A 25,176-nucleotide genomic window follows, 5' to 3' on the forward strand; every position below is an offset into this window, starting at 1 on the left:
TTCATGTGGCTGATAATTTAGCCCACCAGACCCCTATGAAAGGGAATATTGCTTCTCTCTTAGCTTTTTCCACATTTTAGTATTCTCTTTAAAGCCAACATTTCTCCATAGGTTCTAATACCTAGGCATTTCATATATAGTAGCCAAATTCAGTTCACTTTCTTCAAGAAAGTTGTCCTTTTCAAACTGTGGCCTTTTCCTGTCATGGGTCTGGTTTCTTACTCACCCCGCACTGTTGTATCAGCAGGTACCAGGATTTGATTGCTGATGACTGTATGTCCCAAAGAAAACAGTGGAAGAAATGCAGCTGTCAAAGCAAAAAACAAATAGCGGTTTTAAGGTTGAGTCTCAACCTGGCCAGTTGCAAGATGGCTGTTCAGTAGATGTTATTCCTAATGCTTCCCTGGTTAATAGAACTCAATCAGTCCTGCAGGTTATTGGTGCTGGTTGCTTCCTATAACAGAAAAGGACTGCATTCCAGCTACGTTCCTGCTGTGGAACATAAGTGCTTAGTGCTATTTACTTAAAACATTGTAGGTTGATAAATTACAAGCACTTCACTCTGGGTAAAGCTCATAAATCCAGCTCCTACAAAAAAAAAATAGCAAGCTGATAGCACTTAGTCCTGTTTATAAAGTTCATACACATCTATCCATGATATAGGCACAAGTATATATCTATGAAATAGCACTGCAGCCTGTTAAAGTAATGGGTGAGCACAGCCACAAAGGCGAGAAGCATCCGACTTCCAGACTCCTCCTATTAGTCTCTATGCCTGAAGGGCACCTTGAGGAGGAGGTCTGTGGAAGGGAGCTTCCAGGCATTGGAGTCCACATTTGTGCTCCTTTCTCTCTTTCTTCTTCCCGCAAGTCACCTTTCTCACGCCCTCCACCTCTCTCTTTCCTTCTGCAAAATGAGCATCTGCCTCTTAGCCTCCCTCTTCTTCACTAGGCTGAGATGAGGCAGGGAACCGTGGTGGATCCAGAGCAGTTTGAGCACTTTGGCTGCGTGGAAAGCGATGGGGTTAAATGAGCATTTAATCAGAACCAGGAGCTGTTCTTTTGGCAACCTGTTGAGGAAAAATGATAAACCCTAACAAAAAGGCCCTCAAGTGGCACGAGTGCAGGGCCTGAAAGCGTTACGTGCCATCAGGTATCCAAAAAGAACATTTTTTAACCAGAAAATAAACATGAGACTCATCCCACTAGTCCTAGGTTCTTGGAGCCCCACAGGTATTGTTGCAGGATGCATCACTGCTTCGAATCAGTGACTGAACAACCCAGTTCCTAATCAGCGTGGAGAGTCAGAATTGTCACACGCACTGGGCTGAAGCTGCATATTCAGTACTGCATTGAACATTCAGTACTGCAGATAGGATAATTATGCTGTTTGTCAGATACTAGAAAAGTGCAAAGAACATTCCTTCACTTTGCAACAGCTTGGACCCAAGCGGCAGACCTGCTGTTCCCTCAGGCTGGCGTGACCTCCCTATCGTCAGCCCCTTCACCACAGCTCAACTACCCCCCTGGCTTTCAAGATACAGCTCAAACAGCATCTCTCCTCAGGAAAGACCTTACTCCCGGAGACCCAGGCCCGAGTTGTGTTGCCACTGTACCCTGTTCTGTTAGCACTTACCAGGTTGCATTTTTGTGATCCATTTACCTGTCTTCCCTGTCAGACATGAACAGGGACAGTGTCTTGTCCTCAAATCATCATTTTTCTCCTGTTTTGAGCACAATGACCAGGACGTAGTGGATGCTCAATAAAGGTTTGTCAAATGACTGATAGTATGGTTAGCTCAGTGAGAATTGATGGTGCCCTTTGTGATCTGTCATCCATCATCCTTGGTGTGAAGCAGGGCTGGGAGGCTTTAAACAGTGCCACTTGAGAATCTAAGGAGAGGTGGCAGAGTTACAATTAACAATAACTACCCCTTACTGAGTATTTATTTGCTATGGGCCAAGCACTCTCTTAGGGTTTTTAAATGAATCAATGCACTTAATCCTTAGATCAATCTGCTAAGATGAGTTCTGTTTATTATCCCCTTTGCAAAGCACAAGGAAGTTCAGTCACTTGCCCAAGGTCACACAGTGACAGTGCAGAGATTCATACCAATGGAGATAACCATCACTTATCTATATTCCTTTTAGACTAGTTCCTGGAAAGATTAAGCCCTCATGTCCTCAGGCATCCATCTTAGGTAACAATTTAACTTCTCTCTTGTTTCTAGAATGGTATTAGTGTGTTCCCTACTTGGGAGAATGGAGAAAATGGTCACCAGATAACTTTCTGTGTTTTTTGGTTCAGATGAGAGAGGTAGAGTTAGTTGACAAAGAATTGATTTTATGTATTTATTTTTATTTTGGTTTTTTTGTTCTTGATTTTAGATGGTAGTTTCGGTCCTTTTGGAAACATAGCATTATCCTCCAGCCAGACTGAACTATCCTACTCCCATTTCCTGTAAGGACGACTGACCTCTTTTTTGCCTCTAGACTTGTGCATATGCTATTCCCTCTCCCTGGAACATACTTATTACCTGCTTGCTCCTCTTTCCCCAAGCCCAGTCTTCACTTGGTTCCTCTTTTCTACCATGAGCCAGTTTAGATGTCGTTTCCCTACCTGCCCAGGATAGGAGGTTCCCACAGCCGCTGGGTGTCCTGTTGTGGCACTCACAAGTGTTATAGTGCTGAAAGCCCACTCCTGGGGTTTTTATGTGTGCGATGAAGGAGGTGATTATCTTTTCCCAGCTAGTTCATATCCTAGTCCTCTGAGTGTAGAGACTTGTTTCTTTTTCCCCATTTGTCCCCTGCACCTTGGGCGGTGCTTGGACACAATGTGTGTGTTCACTAACTATTTGTGGAAGAGGTGGGTGAGCGGGAGTTAACTGGCTTTAAGTCTTTGAGTTTTGGGTTTTTGAAGTAGTCAAGTCCGTCCACAGTCCGTCCTGTGGACAGCCATTGTTTGCCATGTCTTGTATGTACACACTTGCCTGGGCACTGTGGGGAGCAGAAAGAGGACTAATACTGCCCTTGTGCTGAGGCACCTACAGTCTCGGGAGATGTTCAGAGGACAGTGAGTCACTTCACAGCATCAGCATGGTATAGTGGATGAGTGATGACACTGAAGATGAGCTTGGTCATATTGTGGCAAGTTGGCTGACACCTGGAAGTCCCGTCCACACCCCAAGACCTCTTTTCCCAGGGTGTCCTGAGAACCACCCAGAGCAACTGTGACCAATGGCGCTTGTTTTTAAACAAGTAGAAACCCAAATTAGGAAGACTGAGCAAACCTCATGCATTTGGGGAAGGGCTTGTTGGAAAGTGGAACCTGATGTAGGTAACAACATGTTGAGGTTAGATTTAACCAAACAGAAAGACTTCTTAATTGCTTAAAGACAAAATTTTATTTTTTAAGTGGAATTAGGGCTTTAAATCAAATATGTTTGAACGTCTTTACTTGGTTTCCTCAGGCACCTTCACTCATCTTGTCTAAAACTTAATTGCTGGTCTACCTCTGCCAGATTTGCTGCTTCTCCTTGATTCCATCTCTCCTTTAGTGGAACCACCTGGTACTCAAGCCAGACACACAGGTGTCCCTCTTAATTCTGTCTCCTCTGGTCCTGTTCAGGCACCTGTTCTGTGACTCCGCCTCTTTTCCATTTCTCAGGCTGCCTTCTCTCCCTTCTACTGCCTTCCTTATGTCAGGGGTTGGCCTACTTTCCGGCCTTCTTGATCCAGGGCTTCTTTTGTTCAACTCATACTCCACCCTGTTGTCAGAGTCCATCCAGATTGCAGATTGGAGCCTATGACTCGTCTGCTCAAGGGTCTTCAAAGACTTTGCAGCTTTTGGCTGAAGTTGAGCCACCTGGTCCCAAATGGAGCCCCATTCCCGCCATGCCACCTCCTGTCTGTTTAAGCTTTACAAGATGACTTGCAGTTTCCTGTAGAAAGCATGACTTTTAAAAAAAGACTTATTGCCTTCTCTCCTGCATCTAACTCTCACTTGCTCTTTAAAGCCTTCTCTGACCTAGGTCTTGCCTGTTTCTCCTGCAGAACACTGCTTCCACCATTTTGTAGCATCAGTGTCTAACATTGGTTGGCATGTAGGGTGTGCTCTGTAATCCTTGTTGAAAGAATAAGTGGGAGGTAACAGAGGCTTAATTCACATTGAGCTGTAAAGGAGCAATATCTGACTCTTCTGAGAATGGATTTTGTTTCAAACACTGGTTACTTACTGGAAAAGGTGTCTGGGGAGTGCTGGACAGCAAGAACAAAGGGACCCCACAGAACAGGAAAAGAGGCACTCTGGGGTCTGCGGTTTGCCTATGTTAGATCACCGTGAAAAAGGCCAGTGTATGCTTTGGCAGCTGGCAAAGAATCCTGTGACTCAGTTTCCTTATTTGCACAAAAAGGGTATGAGTCTACATTAGGTAATTACTCATGCTCATTTCCAACTCTTGACAGTCTACGATCCTTTGTGTCAAAGTTAAAAATCTAAGTAGGGCATTCTGAATTGGTGTCAGAGTTGATGCACTTCTCACTGTATTGCAAGTGCCAAGGGGACAAATACATTGTCTTTTTGCATTCAACAAAGACAGTTTTGCATTTTAAAAACAAAGTAGAAGGGAATACAGGAAAACTGCATTAATACAATTTTATGCTGGAGAATTTAAACTCCCATGTCAGGAAATTCACTCATCATTCCCTTGGCAGCTTTTGTTTCTCTGCACTGCACACCCCACTTACAGACAGCCCCTTCTTGCCAAAGCCCAGCCCAGCCATGACCATGAGTTATGGCAGATTGGGAATCGTTACCTTGATCTTCTCAACCCTTGGGTGTTTACCTTTTCCAAGTTAATGCCTGTTCTTTAATGTTACATTATCTTGTAGCAAGGTAGTCATTTATAATTTATATACTAGAGCTGCCTTAAAATAGAGACAAGAGGATAATCAGCATCCTGAAGCTTCTAGTTTTCCAAAATAACATTTCTTCAGTGAAGTCTGCCTGTAGGAATTAAAACTTTTGGTGAATTAAAAAGCCTTTTGTCCTATTGTCAGACTGGGAAATGGATGTGCCCATTACTCAGCCTTAAAAACGAGGAAGGAGATCATCTGTTAAAAATAAAACTCATCATTTTCTTTTATTCTTCTCAAAATAATCCCTAAAGACCTCAATCTTTATAGTGTTCCAGTGGCCCCACTATAGTCAGAGAGGAGACAGGGCAGAAGTTGAAGGACAGATAGGAGAAACGGCCCTGCTAAAAGATAAAAGCCAGTATGCATCTCAGCTACTTGTCTGCTGTGGTCCTGATATTCTTCCATCTAGGTTGCTGCTTTGCTTGACTTTGACTGCAAACACAGAGAAGGAATGGGCTTTCCTGTTGAGTACCTTGTAGAGAACCCACTGTTCATTCATATGTGTTAAAAATGAAAAGCCTACTTGAAAACTCCCCTGTAGAATCAGGTTTTAGCAAAAACCAATCAGGTATCAGAGGTCTAACTTCTTTTTCCCTTCTTGGTTTTATAGCAAGTCTCTAAACCCTAAGATTTTTTGTTTGTTTGAGATGGAGTCTTGCTTTGTCGCCAGGCTGGAGTGCAGTGGCATGATCTCGGCTCACTACAACCTCCGCCTCCCGGTTTCGAGTGATTCTCCTGCCTCAGCCTCCCGAGTAGCTGGGACTACAGGCATGCGCTACCACACCTGGCTAATTTTTTAGTATTTTACTAGAGACAGGGTTTCACCATGTTGGCCAGGATGGTCTCGATCTCCTGACCTCATGATTCGCCTGCCTCAGCCTCCCAAAGTGCTGGGATTACAGGTGTGAACCACCGCGCCCGGCTGCCTAAGAATTTTTTTCATTCCTTTTCATTATACATCTTCAGTGTGCCAAGACTTTGAGTGGAGATTTCTAATGAGGGCAGGAAGGGACGGATGCTTCTGCAATTGAGTGGTCTCATTTTTCCCATGTCTGTCGAAAGATTACTCTTTCATGACCACCATTTCTATGATGCATCTCATATGATCCTAATGCACTCGAGTTTGTATTTGAATGTCCATCTGATATTTAGGGGTGGTTGGGGCAAGGAGGGGGCAAGCAGCAACTAAGGGGTTGTATGGGAACATCCTGGTGGTTTAACTTGAAAGCCACTAGGTGGCAACATTTACTAAGCTGCCAGCCATTCTCTTCCCTTAAGACATTGAACTTGCTTTTCCACATAGCAGATGGAATAGCTGAGAAAAGAGATTAGTAGCCATTGCTTCAGGTTCTTTTGAAAGTGAGGCTATAGGATAAACACACTACAGTATATTGATGTCTTTTCATCACCTGGGTTTAGATACCAGGAGTTTGAATTTGCTCTGGGTGACTGGGTGAGTAGCTTCCCCTTTGGCCTCAGTTAGGCATCCTCGACAGGACAGACCTGTGATTGGACTGTCTGGTCTCTCATGGTTCTTTTTCTCCATGATTTATGACTTTGATTATAATTTCTTTATATTAAAAAAAAACTTGTAGTAAAACCAGTCTTATTTAAAGGAATACTAGCCTTTTATCAAAGGGCAAAGTAATGATTTAAAAAAAAAATCAACAACAAAATTTCAAGGGAATGAATGTCCCTAGAAGCTAGCCATCTCCCCGAGTTAACTTAAGAGGCTAGACTCTCCTAAATGAGGATGCTTATTTACCAGCTTTCCTAAATTAGCAGCTTTGGGGATGTTAAAATCCGTAAGGAACTGTCCAAGGGATGTATTGTGTATGCTTTGCAGTGATTAAGCCATTAAGCTCTAATTGGTATTTTCCCACTCATGGGTTTGTAAAGGAAGCTTTAAAATTATTTAGGAATTCAGTCCTCATCAGCTATCTTAGTGTCATCCCCACGTTTTGGAACCTGAGAGTGGAGAGTGCAGAGAAAAGGTTTTATTAATGATTTTTGCTCACAGTGTCCTTCCCCATTGGTTTGTTATTGCAGATGAAGTGGAAAGGGAAGGACCTCTTTGATTTGGTGTGCCGGACTCTGGGGCTCCGAGAAACCTGGTTCTTTGGACTGCAGTACACAATCAAGGACACAGTGGCCTGGCTCAAAATGGACAAGAAGGTTGGGCTAGAACTCGATGAAACTGGTGGGGCTGACGTGAGCTTTCCAGTTTTTCCCTGAGCAGGCGCCTAGCTCATCACTGGGGCGCTGTAGCTGTATAGTAGAGAAGGGGGCACATTCCTGAATTAAGTCATGCAGAAAGCAGGACGTAGAGATGCTACCAGTTTCCTACTCCTCACAGGCTCTCCTGGGCAAGCAGAAGTTACCAGGATTAGACTGCTGCTGGCCCTGGCTTCTTTACCCATTGTTACCAGCCTGATTGCTTCTGGCTTTATGCCTTTCAGTTTATGAATAAAAACTTCATGAATAAAAATTACTGTTATCTTCATATACTTAAAAATAACCAATTTGTGTCTTTTAGAGAGTATTGGGGCTTGTGTTCTTTAGGGAATTTTTAAAAGTCTTTTTGAGGAACACCATAGTCTGACATGAAGTAATCATTAATATGATCTAAGGAATAGAGAGTGCCTGGTCCCCAGGGTGAAAGAATGTCCATTTTGTCCTCAGGATTCTCTGGGGCTTCTGACACATGGCCAAGAAAGCTGGGCTCCTGGCAATTTTAATGTGGCTTGGAAATGAATATTGTCTAAAGGAACTGCCCTCTGCATGGGTTCATATGTTCACACAAGGATACACTTGCTTACTGACCTGCCTACCTAGCCATGAAAGGCAGGCGGGGAGCAGGACCATATGCTTTTGTCAGTAACTCCTAAAAGACACCTGAACTTCAAAGTAAGTCAATGTCTAATTCTTACCCCAAATGATGCCCCCTCCACTTGCCTACCTGAGCATAATAAATAATGAAAGCTTCCTATTTTTTTTTTTTTATCAGTTTGACTCAAAGCTTAAGTGTTCGAATTGTGTTCACATATGTACACTGTAATCTAAATAATCACATGGGAATCCCTGCTGGTTGTAAGTTCAATGGTAATTCCCAATGATCATGAGCATCTAAGTGCCACTGGGGGCCACTGTCAGTGAGGGTGTCGTAGACCAGATTTTGAATCTCCTTGGCATTGCCATCTAGAATTTGGGCAGGAGCATGGAGAGTTATGTGTCAAAGACAGCAAAACTTTTTGTATGTTTTTCATGATTCTTAGCAAAGTGAATTTTAATGATAGCTGAGTGTAGGCCAAATGGATATTAGACTGGGGGCATCAGGAGCCGTGGAACTTGCTGCTCAAGGGAAATACATCATGACACATGTTAATGGAGCCTTGTAGCCTGTCACATGGCGTGTTTATGTCTTGAAATTCACTCTGGAGAGCAGATGGTTCAAGCTTTACAGGGGTGAATGGAATTGTTAGAAGATTTAAAGGCAGTGGTTTACAGACTGTGCTTCAAGTATTTTGTGGGGCATCTCTGGAGGTTCCTTGAAACAAAGGGTTGCCATGATGGACACATTTTATTCTGTTGCTCAGTTAATGTTTGGATGACTTCATAATGATCTAGTTCATCATCTCTAAGCTGTATTTTTTTTTTTTTTTAAGACAGAGTTTTGCTCTTGTTGCCCAGGCTGGAGTGCAATGACGCAGTCTCGGCTCACTGCAACCTCTACCTCCCGGGTTCAAGAGATTCTCCTGCCTCAGCCTCCCGAGTAGCTGGAATTACAGGTGTCCACCACCACACCTGGCTAATTTTTTGTATTTTTAGTACAGATGGGGTTTCACCATATTGGCCAGGCTGGTCTTGAACTCCTGACCTCAGGTGATCCACCCGCTGTGGCCTCCCAGCGTGCTGGGATTATAGGTGTGAGCCACCGCGCCCAGCGTTCTAAGCCGTATTCTATCACGGACCTAAATATTGGCAGTAGGCACCAAGAAAAAAGAAATAAAGGAAGATTCCACTACTTCAGATAATTAAAAAACCTTCCACCTACCATAAAGGACAGTGTCCAAGACTGCTGAGTGATACATTTCTAGTTTTTAACTATTCTGTGGCCCTGAGAACATTTATGCCTTAATCCTAGCTCTGCTCACTTCTTGGGGCTATTAATTTGTTTCAGAAACACCATAGGAAGTGAATATTACCTCTTGCTATAGGTGACTTTGTGAATACTTCAAACTGTGGAATCACAACTTTCAGGAAATGTGATAAATTTAGTGGGAAAAAAATTTAATGCACACCTTGCAAAGGCTTCTTTGAGGGTAGCACAGGAGGAAGAAGTGCCAATATAGTGTGTTTGTCTTTTGCTCTGCAATTCTGCAGGTACTGGATCATGATGTTTCAAAGGAAGAACCAGTCACCTTTCACTTCTTGGCCAAATTTTATCCTGAGAATGCTGAAGAGGAGCTGGTTCAGGAGATCACACAACATTTATTCTTCTTACAGGTACATCAGTCAAGGCTACCCCCCAGTTCTGAGAGAACTTGCCCAGGAGTGGTTGCAGAGTTGGCCTCAGAGTTGACCACAAACACCTTTGTATTGCAAAAATATTCTACCTCTGGAAGGTCAGCCCCTTTGGTTCTGTAATGGAAAAAAGGCTTCAGAACAGAACTATACTTGAGTGATGAAAATTGGTGTCAGATGAAATTGCGAAGGTGTGATGGTGAAGAATGGATACAAGTAGCTACCTAACTTAAAACCTCCTTGAAAATGGGTCCTATTTTCTTCTAGCTAACTTAAAAGTACTCAATAGTTTCAAAGGAAGGCTAAAGAGAGAGTCTTATAAAGCAGTAGTTCTTCCAAAAGTTTAAAATCTGCTCTCATTAAGAGAGGACTGGCCGGGCATGGTGGCTCATGCCTGTAATCCCAGCACTTTAGGAGGCCGAGGCGGGCAGATCACAAGGTCAGGAGATTGAGACCATCTGGCTAACATGGTGAAACCCCATCTCTACTAAATATGCAAAAATTAGCCAGGTGTGGTGGCGGGTGCCTGTAGTCCCAGCTACTCGGGAGGCTGAGGCAGGAGAATCACTTGAACCTGGAAGATGGAGGTTGCAGTGAGCCAAGATCGCGCCACTGCACTCCAGCTTGGGCAACAGAGTGAGGTTCCGTCTCAAAAAAAAAAAAAAAAAAAAAAAAAAAAAAGGACTTCAGCTGGGCGCGTTGGCTCATCCCTGTAATCCCAGCACTTTGGGAGGCTGAGGCAGGCAGATCACGAGGTCAGGAGTTCAAGACCAGCCTGACCAACATGGTGAAACCCCATCTCTACTAAAAATACAAAAATTAGCCAGGCATGGTGACGCATGCCTGTAATCCCAGCTACTCAGGAGGCTGAGGCAGGAGAATCACTTGAACCCGGGAGGCGGAGGTTGCAGTGAGCCAAAATTGAGTCACTTCACTCTAGCCTGGGTGACAGAGTGAGACTCTGTCTAAAAAAAAAAAAAAAAAAAAAAAAAAGAGGACTTCAGAGCTCTAGTGACACTTGGTTTGTCCCCCATATGTGGTACTTCAGACATCATGCTTCATGCTATGCTGTGTCTCTAATTGTCCTATTTCTTCCTTAATTCCTCATTAGATTGTAAGCCCCTTAAAGGCAAGCCTCATTAAGTGCACAGTAGGCATTCCATAAGTAATTGTCCCACCGAATTGAAGAAATTAAGAAATTCATAATTACAGGTTGACCATCCAGAGGCACAGGGAGGGGAACTGGTCTGAGGATGAAAACCTTATCAGTTTCACTTATGTTCTTACTGCAGGTCAGAGTGGCTCCCCAGTTTCATGGCCAGTTGCAGTGATTGGCACTGGGGCTATTTGTGTGCTCAAAGGTTTCAGTAATGTAAAAGATGGCAGTAGGGGCGTTAATTACATGATTTCCCAGAGATAGTTGGGTAGTCTGTCACATAGCCCTCCTGTAATTAATTTCAGCCTCAGTATATTGTGGTCAGCAAATATTAAGTTAAATATAATAAAACCCCCTAAATTCTTTTTAAAAAAGGTCTGGGGGGCGTGTGTGTGTGTGTGTGTGTGCGTGCAAAAGAGGTGACAAATTTATTTCTGATGTTTGCAGATCAAAGGGACACTCTTAGGCTGGGCGTGGTGGCTCATGCCTGTAATCCCAGCAATTTGGGAGGCCGAGGTGGGTGGATCACCTGAGGTCAGGAGTTTGAGACCACCCTGACCAACATGGAGAAACCCCGTCCCTACTAAAAATACAAAATTAGCCGGGCATGGTGGCACATGCCTGTAATCCCAGCTACTTGGGAGACTGAGGCAGGGGAATCACTTGAACCCGGGAGGTGGAGGCTGCAGTGAGCCGAGATTGTGCCATTGCACTCCAGCCTGGGCAACCAGAGCAAAACTCCTTCTCAAAAAAAAAGGGATGCTCTTGCAGTTTTTCTATAGTGTTGCTTTTTTCCCCCTCTCTTTGGAAATGAAACCAAGGGATTAGAAAGTTGCACTGCTTGAGAAACATCTCAGGTTTCATTTTCTCTCTAAGAATGTAAAATCACTTTTAAAACCTAAGAAGAATTTTTCTGTTTGAACGAAAACACCTAACAATCTCCTAGGTCCCAGAATGTCCTAATGTTATAGAAATGGCTTTCTTGTAAGTACTTGGAAGCACTGCCTGTCTCTTGTGTGACTGACTTGATTTTCCCCATACTGAAATGTTAAGGCATTTTTATGACTGAGCAAGGCAAAATTTACTGCTTTTATGAATCCGGTGACTGTTGACATCTGTGAGAGGAGAGCTGGCTTTCCTGCTGTGTTTATTTCAGTGTCCCCCTGCCACGTCATGCAGTTGTCTTGCTTCTGTGTCTGGAACATCCCAAGTTGCACCATTCTAAGAAAATTAAGTGCAATGAAATATGTTAATTCAACATTATGGCTTAAGAATTATATTTCCTGGACCTCACGTGTACTTAAAAGTTGAATCGATCAAATTTTATTGCTTCCTTTTCCCTTAGAGCAGCACGTTGAGAGTGATGGTTTTTTTCTGCAATCATAACTCAGTGGCCTTGGTGACTTTTGTCTTGTGTTAATACTTAAAAGTAGATACATTTCCTCTAGGGCCATGCATATTCAAAGGGGCTGAGGCTGTAGTCACCCCCAGAGCTGCTCTTGACACTTCTTGAGTTCATAGCGCTCTGTCACACAGCCTCTGTTGTAACTACAGAGACCGTTTTTACTCTTCAGCATTGATCATGAAGAGAAGAGATAAGGGGTTTTTATGCATAGCCGTCATACCAGTAACTTCTGTGACTGAACTCTCCACCTGTCTGCATCAGTAGAAAAAAAATTGTACCCTTTGTCAGAAAATTATTAACAGGCTGCTCTGGCAGCCCTCATTAGAATGCCGTGAGGCCATCTGTTGTGATCAGCCTACACACCTCACTTCCACGCACAGAGTATCATGTCTCCCTTGTTGCTCCTTTCAGGTAAAGAAGCAGATTTTAGATGAAAAGATCTACTGCCCTCCTGAGGCTTCTGTGCTCCTGGCTTCTTACGCCGTCCAGGCCAAGGTAGGCTCAAAGAAGAAAAATGTATTTTTCCTGGGCGTTAATTTGGGTCATGGGATCACTCCTATCTTCTCTTTCTTTGGGTTTTCTGTACTTCAGAGAGACTTGCCCCAGAAAGTGAGATGTTATGGGACTTGTGGACTTGAAGAACCACTGTCACTGTTCCAGTGTTTGTATAATCTTGTGTGTGTATGTGTGTGTGTGTGTGTGTGTGTGTGTGTGGTGTGCAGAAATTATAAGTATCGTTCTAATGAATTAGAATTCATTCTAAGTGAATTAATTCAGAAAGATGAATTTTCTGTGTAATCTCATCATGTACATGTGGTTTATGACATTTACTGGAAAAACCTTTTTTCTTTTTTTTTTTTAAACCATAAACTCAACCATGTGGTACAACCTTTCTATTAGCCAGGAAAAATGAATTTATGGTCTCCAATTTTAGCCAAACATGGCCTTTAGGTCAGAAAGGCCCAGGTCCTCACTCCAAACTCATTTGCGAACAAGCTGCCTTGTGTATGGACACTACACTACACCCTCAGAGAATGCCCTGCTTCATCTGCCCCTGATTGACATGCTAGCTGTTCATGTGGCTAAGCACTGCAGGTGCTGTGGCCCACCAAGCCCAGTTGAGCTGTCTGGTTAGCTGAAAATCGTTCACTTCCGTTAAATCACTATAGACCTTTTTTTTTTTTTACAAGACCGATAAGAGGGTCAGCCATGGAGTTTCATGTCCCTCAGATTTTTCACTTCAGTCATATATCACCTTCTCTTGGTTCCCCTGATCCCTGCCTTTCACCAGAGCACAAGATGTTGTCCCCAGAATTGGGGCTCCTTGATTACTTGTGTGATTTTATTTTATTTATGTTTTATTTGTATTTTTATAGAGATGAGGTCTCACTATGTTGCCCAGGCTGGTCTTGAACTCCTGAGCTCAAGTGATCCTTCCACCTTGGCCTCCCAAAGTGCTGGGATTACAGGTCTGAGTCACCATGCCTGGTCTTACTTGTGTGATTTTAAAACATAATCTTTTCACTTATTTTTCTTTTTAATTAAAGGTGTTCATGAAGCCATTTCCCTTAAGGTTAGAAAAAATAATAAAATACTCTTAGCTCACTTTTTGGGGTAGATTAATGCAATTTCAGATCAAAGCCAGGAAGTAACTGTCATTTGTGGGGAAAAAAGACTATACATGCTGGTCAGACCAATAGAAGCACCAAAGTCAATTTAATCATTTGATGGCTCATGTAATATTTGCTGAGTATTCATCAGGCCCAGGGTGGGGAGAGAGCGTGAGAGTTGTTGACTATCTCATAGTTGCAGGCACTAAAGCAAGTATCTGCCCTCAGTGATTTGCCCAAGATCATTCAGACAATCTTGGGCAAAGCTAAGAGCAGAAGGGTAGAATTCATGGCTTTGAGATTGCATTTTGTGCCTCCAATATTCTACTTTCCTGAAAAATGAGTAATTGAGAAAACAGAAAATGGGCCCTCATTCAACTAAAACATACGCTTCCTTTTATGCTTTGATCAAGAATATTAGTAAGAGGAAAAATGTGTCCTTTCAATCAGTATCACCCCGACAGTGATGAAGCAGTCATTGGCACTTTGATTAAATCCGAGCACTTCCTGGCCTGGAGTTGAGTTCCTTTTCGCACGCTTTCTCCCCAGTGGGAGCAGACCCAGACTCTCAAGGACACCACCTCTCTTTGAAGGGCTTCCATCTCAAAGGCTACATTTCCTTTCCATGGATTTTTGGGCCACAAATTCAAAGGCCACCTGTAGAAAAAAATTACTTTTCAGTGAACCAGCAGATGTTTGCTTAAACAGGTTTCACTGTAGGAAAGCCCTGCTAATTTGGATCGTACTAATTTGGAGATGAAAGTGATTCACAGACAACATATGTGGCTCACATGGAGGAGGATGTTCTAGCTATTTTTTCTGGTGTAAATTTTAAGGATCTTACAAATAAAGGTAATCTATGGCTTAAAGTCTTCATTTGGGAAACTAAGGCTTACTATGATATGCTTCCAGTTTCTAGGACTGCTGGTTAATAGTTAAAGGATATCTGATTATAATATTAATAAGATCTTACATGCCCATAGTGTTTTCTAGTTTTACCAAAGCAATACAAATGAATATTTTGTGCGACACTCAGTGTAGTCTTTCCAGAAGCCAAGGCTTGAGAGTATTATGCCTGTTTTGCAGATGAGGAATTTAAGGCTCAGAAAGGGATTTGTGATTTGTGCAAACTCAAAATACTTTTATGTTAAGCCTATTTTTATGAAATTTTTAGCCCACTTCTTGATGGAGAGGATTTCAGGCCAAATAGAATGAGTGGAGCTGGGATGGGAACCCTAGTGTCCAGGCTGCCTAAGTTAGCACATTGCACTTGCCTGTCACTGTCTAGCTTGAGGGAGGTCTTTGGGTAGCAACCACTGCCTTTCACTAAAGGCTAGTTTCATTTATATGATCACATTTGTCTAAGTTCTTCAGTAAGTCATACTGCTTCCTTCCATTATATTCAGCTTGTTTTCTTCCACCTTTCTGAAACAGAAAGGAACTTTAGAAGTGTGGAAGGGAAAGCGAATTGAGCTCATTAACACATGGAATGTAATTATGCACAAATGTATTCATTACAGTATTTCAGCTGTTGGAATGATATAGACACAGTTAATTCCAAAGCATAAAGAAACAATTACCCTCAAAGTATAAATACAATACTAATCACATGGTTCAGTTAACAAGAACCATATATGAGTTATACTTGAATCAAAAGTGTAGGCAGGGACTGGGCACAGTGGCTCACACCTGTAATCCCAGCACTTTCGGAGGCCAAGGAGGATGGATCACCTGAGGTCAGGAGTTCTAGACCAGCCTGACCAATATGGTGAAACCTCATCTCTACTAAAAATACAAAAATTAGCCAGGCGTGGTGGTGTAGTCCCAGCTACTTGGGAGGCTGAGACAGGAGGATTGCTTGAACCTGGGAGGTGGAGGTTACAGTGAGCTGAGATTGTGCCATTGCACTCCAGCCTGGGTGACAAAGTGAGACTCCATCTCAAAAAAAAAAAAAAAAAAAAATGTAGGCAGGGTTTTTTTGGTGCAGTCACATGACACACTAAACCATCTTGCAATGTTTAAGTCACCTGTTGGATTGTATATTGACCATTTGGTGTTGGAAATGTGTTCTTATTAAAAATGACTTTGGGAGAGAATGGCATATAATTTATGAATCTCATGTTGCTGTGTGCAGACTCCTAGTGATCAGAAGAGAGAAAAGAATTGTGGGAAGGGAAGCTTAGTTTCTTAGTACTCTTTAATGCAAATCAGGGACAGAGTGCCAAAGTACAATTGAGTTAGAAAATTGAGTGTGTAAAGTGTAGGTAGAGAGTGGCAAGAGTTGATGCTGGAGAGGTATGCAAAAAATCAGATCTTAAAAGGTCTTAACTTTATCCTGTAGGCGATGCAGTGAAGGGTTTATATTTTAGATAGAGCCTGTAGTGGCTGTGTGATGGACAGATTGGAGTGAGACAACTTTGGAAACAGGGAGACCTATTAGAAGGCTGTGATAGTTGCCCTGGTGAGAGAATATTAGGTTCACACTTCAGGTGGTTGGTTGGATGGGGGCTGACTGATTTAAAAATATCCAGGAGATAAAAAGTTGATTAGATGGTGCTATACTCTGCATATACCTTTTTTTCATATCCTTTTACAGAATGGTATTTTTCTTCCCACTCAGCATCTACTTTGAGATGTATCCATGTTGTGTGTATAGATGTAGCTCACTGATTTTAATTGATTTAATATGGTAACCACTGATAAATAAACCTAGTTTATTTATCTGTTCCTCTTCTGAGGGAGAGGTAGTTTGTTTCCACTTTTTCCTTATTATCTAAACAGTGCTCAAATGAAGATCCTTTTATGTGATTCCTTATGTACATGTGTGCTTTTTCCCCTTAAGGTAGGTGCCTACAAAAATAAATAAATAAATACATACATACATACAAAAAATAGCTGGGTGCGGTGGTGGGCGCCTGTAGTCCCAGCTACTTGGGAGACTGAGGCAGAAGAATCGCTTGAATCCGGGAGGCAGAAGTTGCAGAGAGCCAAGATCACACCACTGCACTCCAGCCTGGACAACAGAGTGAGAATCCATCTCAAAATAAATAAATAAATAAATAAATAAATAAATAAAGTAAAAAAATTAAAAAAGGTAGGTGTCTAGAAGAAGAATTGCATAGAATTGACAGAAGAGATGAACCCCAATATAAAAAAAAATCTTAAGTTGATAAAAAGACAAATGCTATGAACAGGGCATGAAACATGCACTTTATAGAAGAGAAAACAAGAATGGTCATAAATACAAAAAGATGTTTCATCTCACAGGTAATCAAGAAAAAGAAAAAACAACAGTAAGGCAACATTTCAAACCCATAAGATTGGCAGGGATTACTAGATTGGGTAACTGCATTGTTGGTGCTCATTTACCTGCCAAAGGGATTGTGAAATTGGCATAACCTCTGTAGAGCACCAAGTGTGGAAGGGACGGGTGGAAGTGAGGAGACACACCGCTGGCTGTTCCAGGTGGCTACTCCAGAGGAATCTCTGCACACACATCCTTTTCACTTAAAACTGTCACAACAGATAGACCCACTTCATTTTCTTTTTCTTTTTCTTTTTGAGACAGCAGTCTCTCTCTGTCACCCAGGTGGCACGATCTCCACCCACTACAACTTCTGCCTCCCAGGCTCAAGGGATCCTCCCACCTCAGCCTCAGCATATGCCCTGCTAATTTTTGTGTTTTTTGTAGAGACAGGGTTTCCCCTTGTTGCCCAGGCAGGTCCCAAACTCCAGGGCACAAACTCTCTACCCACCTCAGCCTCCCAAAGTGCAGGGATTACAGGCATGAATCACTGCACCTGACGCCAGCTCATTTTCATTTAACTGCTGAACTATATTTCATAGAAAGGAGGGACTGGATTATTTAAATATATCTTTATTGGTAGATATTTAGGTTTGTTTTTCTTTCTGTTGTTTTTCTATTGGTGAAACAGATGCAATGGACATCCTTGAATATGCATCTTTGGGCATATATGAATAATATCTCTCTATAATAGATATCAAGACATGGCATAACTGGGTTAAAGAATAAGAACATTTAAAATGTAAGTAATGTGAAGCAAAAAAAAAAAGCCAGACACAAAAGGCCACATATTTTATGCTTCCACTTACCTGTAGATGAAATGTCCAGAACAGGCAAATCCATAGAGACAGAAAGTAGATTTAGTGGTTGCCAGGGAAAGGGAGAAGGAGGAAATTAGGAGTGACTGATACTGGCCAGGCACGGTGGCTCACACCTGTAATCCCAACACTTTGGGAGGCTGAAGTGGGTGGATCACTGGAGGCCAGGAGCTTGAGACCAGCTTGGCCACATGGCGAAACCCTGTCTCTACTAAAAAATATATAAAAGTTGGCCGGGTGTGGTGGCTCACGCCTGTAATCCCAACTCTCAGGGAGGCAAGAGGTGGGAGGATAGCTTGAGCCCAGGAGTTCGAGACCCCGTTCTCCAGAAAAAGTAAAAAACAAAACAAAAGACAAAAAATATATAAAAGTTAGCCAGCTGTGGTGGCATATGCCTGAAATCCCAGCTACTCAGGAGGCTGAGGCACGAGAATCACTTGAACCCAGGAGGCAGAGGTTGCAGTGAGCTGAGATTGCACCCCTGCACTCTAGCCTGGGGTGACAGAGTGAGACTCTGTCTGAAAAATAAAATAAAAATAAAAAAGGAGCCACTGGTACAAAAAAAAAAAAAAAAGAAAAAATGAGTAAGACCTACTATTTGATAGCACAACAGGGTGACTATAGTCAATAATAATTATACACTTAAAAATAACTACAAGAACATAATTGGATTGTTTGTAAAACAAAGGATAAATGCTTGAGGGGATAGACACCCCATTCCCCATGATGTGATTATTTCACATTGCACACCTGTATCAAAACATCTCAGATACCACACAAATATATATATACCTACTATGTACCCACAAACATTAAAAATTAAAAATAAATAAAATTATAACTTACAAAGATTAAAAATGAAATTAGGAGTGATGGCTAGTGGGTACAGGACTTCTTTTTGGGGTGATGGAAATGTTCTGGAATTAGATAGTGGTGATAGTTGCACAAGATTCTGAATATACTAAAAAACACTGAATTGTACACTTAATGTAAATTTTATGTATATAAATTTTATCTCAATAAAAAATTTAAATAGATATAGCCAAATCACCCTCCAAAAGTGATGTCATAATTTAACTTTCAATAACAGTGTGTGAGAATACCTGTTTTTCCACATTCTTGCGAACAGTAGATACTATCAGTCTTTAAAATTTTTGCTAATTGATAGAAAAAGATTTTTTAAAATTTGCATTTCCTTGATTGCTATTGGGACTGAATGTCTTTTCATAAACTTACTGGCCATTTGTATTTCTTTGTTCTGTGAATCAACCGTTTATGACTTGCCTACTACTGTATTGTTTGTTTGTTTCTTTCTTTTTCTTTTTCTTTCTTTTTCTTTCTTTCTCTCTCTCTCCTTCCTCCCTCCCCTTCCTTTTCTTTCCTTTTCTTTTTCTTTTCTTTCTCCCTTCCCTTCTCTCCCCTTTGCTCCCCTCCCCTCCCCTTCCCTTTCTTTTTCTTTTCTTTCTTCCTTTCTTCCTTTCCCAGGTTCAAGTGATCCATCCGCCTCAGCCTCCAGAGGAGCTGGGACTATAGGCATGCGCCACCACGCCCAGCTAATTTTTGTGTTTTTAGTACAGATGAGGTTTCACCATGTTGGCCAGACTGGTCTGGAACTCCTGACCTCAGGTGATCCATCCGCCTCGGCCTCTCAAAGTGCTGGGATTACAGGCATGAGCCACTGCACCCAACCTGTTCATCTTTTTCCGATTGATTTGTAGATGCTCCGTGTATTATGAGTTATCAACCTTTTGTCTATTTTACGTATAGGACTGGCCAATCTTTTTCTTTGTATGTTTTGAGTGACTTTTAGAATGCATTTACCAACCATTATTATATCCATACTCTGTTATGTTTTGTTCTGGTATTTGTATGGATTTTCATTTATAGGTTTAAGAATTTATTGACTGGTGTGTGGGTATAGTAGGGAGGGGGTCTGTCTTTTTTCTATATATGTAGTAATCTAACCGTTATGTTTTTGTGAAATCCTACTCAGAGCATTTTATCTCATTTCTCATAGTTATAGACAGGAAATTATTTCATATCCAGATAGAGCCTCCGTTTAACCTAAGTATTGGCTCCACAAGTCTTTTAAATGGTAAACTCCTTGAATTTAAATTCAATTAGTTTATGTCAGGAGTAGGTCCAGGTTTTCTGGGTCTGAATTTTAATAATTTAGGGGATTGTCTTTAATGCAAGAGTACCAAATTAGGTACAGGCCTATGAAGGTGCAGAGACCTGAAATCCAAGCTTCCTTAGCTTCCCAGTAAATTCACCCTGGTTACATTATCAGAATGCATCTGTTACATAAAACGATGAGGAGCAGCCATCTCCATCCCTGGAGTGGTATGACTTTCTTTTGTATTCACCAGCTACCACAACTTCAGGATTTTTTTCTTCCCTTGTTGTTTAAAGAGACATTTAAGAGCAGACGCATACATCAAGGTGGCTTTAATGTTGGAAGCAGACTTCGTCCAGTGGAGAAGTTCTTTCAGCAGGGTCTTTGCCACCTCTGCATTGCTCAAATGTGATGTATTTGATCAGTGGACTAGCTGAGAACTTGGTATAATAATGGGGATTGTTAATCTTGCATGCCTTTGGAACCTGAATTTACAGCTTTAACTTTGCATATCTGCTTGCTTTTGCATTAAAGCTTGGTCAGCACTGTTGAGAGATTTGCAAATGCAACTAACAGGGCTTTCTTTTAGCATCCTACCCTTTCAAAAATCCAGGAGGCAAACAATGATCAATGTTGTCATAAGTAATGCAGAGGATGGCAATAATAATAATACCTGACTTTCACCATAAGCCATGTGCTGTGCTAAATGCTTACCTGTATTGTTTTACTTCATCCTCATCATCCCCTATAAGGCAGATGCTATTATGACCCTCACTCTACAGATGAGGAAGTTGAGGCTTAGAGAGAGGATGCCTTACTCAAGGCCTCAGAAGGGGTACTTCAGCACTCCCCCACTTCCCTTCAAGATCCTCTAAGGCCAGTGCTCTCATTTGACAAATAAAAGACAGATTTGGAGAGACCTGAGATCTTTTGGACATCAGGTTTATGTGTCAAGCATAGTTTTATTTATTTTACTTTATTTTGTTATTATTTTTTGAGATGGAGTTTTGCTCTTGTTGCCCAGGCTGTAGTGCAATGGCGTGATCTTGGCTCACTGCAACCTCCGCCTCCCGGGTTCAAGCGATTCTCCTGCCTCAGCCTCCCGAATAGCTGGGATTACAGGCATGTACCACCACGCCTGGCTGATTTTGTATTTTTAGTAGAGATGGGTTTCTCCATTTGGTCAGGCTGCTCTCAAACTCTCAACTTCAGGTGATCTGCCCGCCTAGGCCTCCCAAAAGTGCTGGGATTACAGGCGTGAGCCACCGCGCCCGGCCAAGCATAGTTTTAAAAACTTTGCTGGTCTTATTTAATTAAATCCCTGTAAGAGTCCTGCAAGATAAATACTATTATTATTCCTGTTTTACAGATGAGAAAGCTGAGACACAAAAATTTCCAAGGCCACATAGCTACTATGTGAAAGATGTAGGATAAAACCTTAGGCAGCCTGCCTCCAGAGCCAGGCTCCTACCCTCACTCTACAGCTACAGCTGCCTTGCAGGGAGTACTGTTAAAGCTTAGTACAGTTACGACTTACTGCATCACATCTCTGAGCCTCCCAGAAGTAGAGAGATACCAAGGCCTTTCATTTATAATTTCTAAGTTATTTTTTATTTTTATAGACAGGGTCTTCCACTGTCACTCAGGCTGGAGTGTAGTGGCACAATCACAGCTCACTGTAGCCTTAACCCCTGGGCTCAAGTGACCCTCCCATTTTGGCCTCCCAAAGTCCTAGGATTACAGGCATGAGCCATGGTGCCCAGCCTATTTTTTTAAATGAAGAAATGCCTAAACTGTTACAAAAACTGTGGCACGTTTAAAATGTTTAAATTTGACAAATTAGGCCAGGCACGGTGGCTGACGCCTGTAATCTCAGCACTTTGGGAGGCCGAGGCGGGCAGATCACAACATCAGAAGTCCGAGACCAGCCTGGCCAACATGGTGAAACCCTGTCTCTACTAAAAATACAGAAATTAGCCCGGTGTGGTGGCGTGCACCTGTAATCCCAGTTGCTCAGGATACTGAGGCAGGAGAATTGCTTGAACCTGGGAGGTGGAGGTTGCAGTGAGCTGAGATCATGCCATTGCACTCCAGCCTGGGTGACAGAGCGAGACTCTGTCTCAAAAAAAAAAAAAAAAAAAAAAAAAAATTGACAAATTAATTCCCTTAAGATTCAAAAAAAACAATGCAATACAATTCTGCTATTTGAAAGATAATTATGAGATTCAAAAGAAATATGAATTCATGGGGCTTTTACAGTTAAAGTGATATGGGAATGAGGCATGATTTAAAGTTAATGATGAATATCTTCTTTCACTCCTGTGTCTGTAGTTTTAGGCCACTTCATTTGGAGAACACACCAGAAGTCTTAACTCGAGGCTCTTTGAGAATGAGAGAACATAACGAAATAATGAGATTTGGTGGTATATAGAAACAGCAGCCTTGTGCCTGACCTTTGTTTTTTCACTGTTGGTGGTTAAAAGAATAAATGTTTATAGAAGATTATACTGAAGTACTGAGTTTTGTTGTTTTTGGTAAAACGAAGAGCCACTGTACACTGATTGATAAGAGATAGGCTTTGATTTTATATTCTACTGTATGTTTCAGTTAGTTTCTTTTTAAACATTCTTTAACTTTTGATTATTTCCTTATCAGACTTGAGTTTTCTAGGAAAGAAAGGAGTTTTTTTTTAAATCAGAGAATAAATTTCCAAGTCATTGTCCCCGGAGGGATAAATGAAAATGCAGGGCCTATTTCCAACCGCATTAGTGACTTCTCTGTAGCTTTAGGAAGATCAATTAACCTTTTACTCACTTCTTTGTCTGTACAATAGGAATGGCAGTGTTGACATCAGATTTTTCCAAAGTATTTTTCAGAAACTTGGGTGAAAGGTATTAAAACTACTGCCTGCATTATTCCTGGATCCCCCTAGTAATGGGCTCCAATTACCAGTCACTTATAAGAATTTATAGGTAAGACTCTTATCATATGTTGCTAATCACAACTTTCACAGTTGTGATTTGGTGTTTTAATTCAAAAGCTACTGTTTTGGAAGTGACTGCTTTCTTTGAGGGTTAGAAAACATGCCCACATTTCCATACAAGTGTCACATTCTTATTAGCACATCACCCATCCATCTCTTACAGGATTATGCAACTCAGTTCATAGATATAATCAGCTTTGTATTTTCATTCAAGGATAACAAACTAGCAAGGTTGAAATCTTGACTTGTCATCGGAATTGAATTGCTCCCTGGAGCTGGGAGGGAATGAGATTGGTCCAGCTCTGTTCAGAAATGGCAGTTATCTTTAGAATCTCAATCGCCTGCTCTGCCTTTCTTCTTTCCAGTATGGTGACTACGACCCCAGTGTTCACAAGCGGGGATTTTTGGCCCAAGAGGAATTGCTTCCAAAAAGGGTAAGAGATTAAATTCCCTTTTCAGGAAGACATAGCAGATATGTGGTCTAAAAGAAAGCTAACCAAAGGACTTGAAGGAATATTGGAAGTACATAGCAATTTAATTTTAATAAATATTTTGTAATCTCCAGTAAAGAGTGTGGGATCTCTGTTAAGAATATTAAAAAGCAAAGGTTTTTGGAGTTAGTTTGGGGTCACCAGGACTAGCATGGCCTGTAAATGTTTTTTCTAGCGTGGTTGTTTTTTCAGATGCGGTTGAGCATCATTGATTCCCAAAGAGGAGGCTGGAGCAGAGTGTATTCAGCTTGGGGAATTGAGCTGTTTGCAGTGGCGAGGGGCGGATAGAGGAGATGAGGTAGGGGTGGGCATTGTGGTTTTTAATCCTCAGTGTTGTTCATCTTATTCATTAGCCACAGAAGCAGGCCCGCCCTCCCTTTTGCTCCTGCCGATTTTATAGCCCCCACTCATCTGTCACTGGGTAATAAAGGCCCGTTCCTCACCTCTCACTCTCTTTACCTGTCCCTCGATGGCTTCTGAGCATGTGAAGGCCTGAGATGAGTGAGCATTGCTTCTGACTGAGCTCCGCTGTCAGAGGTGGTCTCTGGGATGTATCGCCCAGGCAGGGACAGGGTCACTGCCAGATGAGGGATGCACCTAGGTCTGAGTTATCATGCAGCTTTCTGAGTTGCTCCTCCAATAGAATGGTGCCTTATTTACACGCCCTCTCTCTGTGTGACTAACTCCCTGGGTGTAGCTTTTTAAAAATAGCTTTACTGTTTTGTAAAAATGATGCATAATTATAAAAGTGGCAAACAATACCAAATTTACTTCATGTGTAGGTTTTTTATTTTGCTCTATTTTTTGGTAGGTAATAAATCTGTATCAGATGACTCCGGAAATGTGGGAGGAGAGAATTACTGCTTGGTACGCAGAGCACCGAGGCCGAGCCAGGTGAGGCCCATTCATTGTTGGTTTACATTCCTTTATGGGCTTTTTTTTTTTTTTTTTTTTGCCTTAAAGAACTGCAAAACTAGGACATGCTTGTTAAACAAAATGCAGTACTGAAGTCTATAAAAGAAAAAGGGAGAGCTGGGGAGCTGGGAGTAACGTTGGTCTTCAGTTTTGTGTGTGTCCTTTTCTAGTACGTATGACATAAAGTAGGTATGTGTACTGCCTGTCAGGATATATAGACCTGTACTCATTGGTAATTAAGTTTAAGATTTTTGTTTTTTTGAGACAGAGTCTTGCTCTGTTGTCCAGGCTGAAATGCAGTGGCGCCATCTCAGCTCACTGCAGCCTTGACCTCCTGGGTTCAAGCAAACCTCCTGCCTCAGCACCCCCAGTAGCTGGCACTACAGGCACACGCCACCATGCCCAGCTAATTTTTCTATTTTTAGTAGAGATGGGGTTTCAACATGTTACCCAGGCTGGTCTTCAACTCCTGGGCTCGAAGCAATCTGCCCACCTCGGCCTCCCAAAGTGTTGGGATTAGAGGCGTGAGCTGAGCCACTGTGCCCAGCCTGAATTTTAAGAATTCTATTGTATGGCTATCCCATTGCTTTTGCATCCATCCCTTTATTGATGGCATTTGAGTATCTGTAAGTTTTTCACTTTTACAAAAATTTCTGCAGTGCACAATCTTTTATTTTTATACAATTGTATGAGTAGTTCTGGGGATATATTCTTTTTTTTTTTTTTTTTTTTTTTTGAGATGGAGTCTCACTCAGTCACCCAGGCTGGAGAGCAGTGGCGCGATCTCGGCTCACTGCATCTCCGCCTCCCGCGTTCACGCCATTCTCCTGCCTCAGCCTCCCGAGTAGCTGGGACTACAGGCACCCGCCACCACGCCTGGCTAATTTTTTGTGTTTTTAGTAGAGACGGGGTTTCACTGTGTTAGCCAGGATGGTCTC

The 25,176-nt window shown here is 42.0% G+C and overlaps 1 protein-coding gene across 11 annotated transcripts in view; it reads left to right on the forward strand.

Moving 5' to 3' along the window:
• Positions 1–25,176, forward strand: part of NF2 (NF2, moesin-ezrin-radixin like (MERLIN) tumor suppressor) — a 97,804-nt gene that overhangs the window by 30,624 nt on the left and 42,004 nt on the right. For 4 of the 11 annotated variants that reach the window (XM_016938924.4, XM_016938923.4, XM_016938922.4 and 1 more), the window contains exons 2-6: positions 6,966–7,091; positions 9,300–9,422; positions 12,413–12,496; positions 23,198–23,266; positions 24,135–24,217. In XM_016938924.4, coding sequence (XP_016794413.2) covers positions 6,966–7,091; positions 9,300–9,422; positions 12,413–12,496; positions 23,198–23,266; positions 24,135–24,217 — 485 coding nt within the window. The remainder of the gene's footprint in view (positions 1–6,965; positions 7,092–9,299; positions 9,423–12,412; positions 12,497–23,197; positions 23,267–24,134; positions 24,218–25,176) is intronic. The other 7 variants (XM_063807670.1, XM_016938928.4, XM_016938927.4 and 4 more) reach the window with 2 other exon arrangements.

The sequence above is a fragment of the Pan troglodytes genome, chromosome 23 (genome assembly GCF_028858775.2).
Source record: "Pan troglodytes isolate AG18354 chromosome 23, NHGRI_mPanTro3-v2.0_pri, whole genome shotgun sequence".
NCBI lineage: Eukaryota > Metazoa > Chordata > Mammalia > Primates > Hominidae > Pan > Pan troglodytes.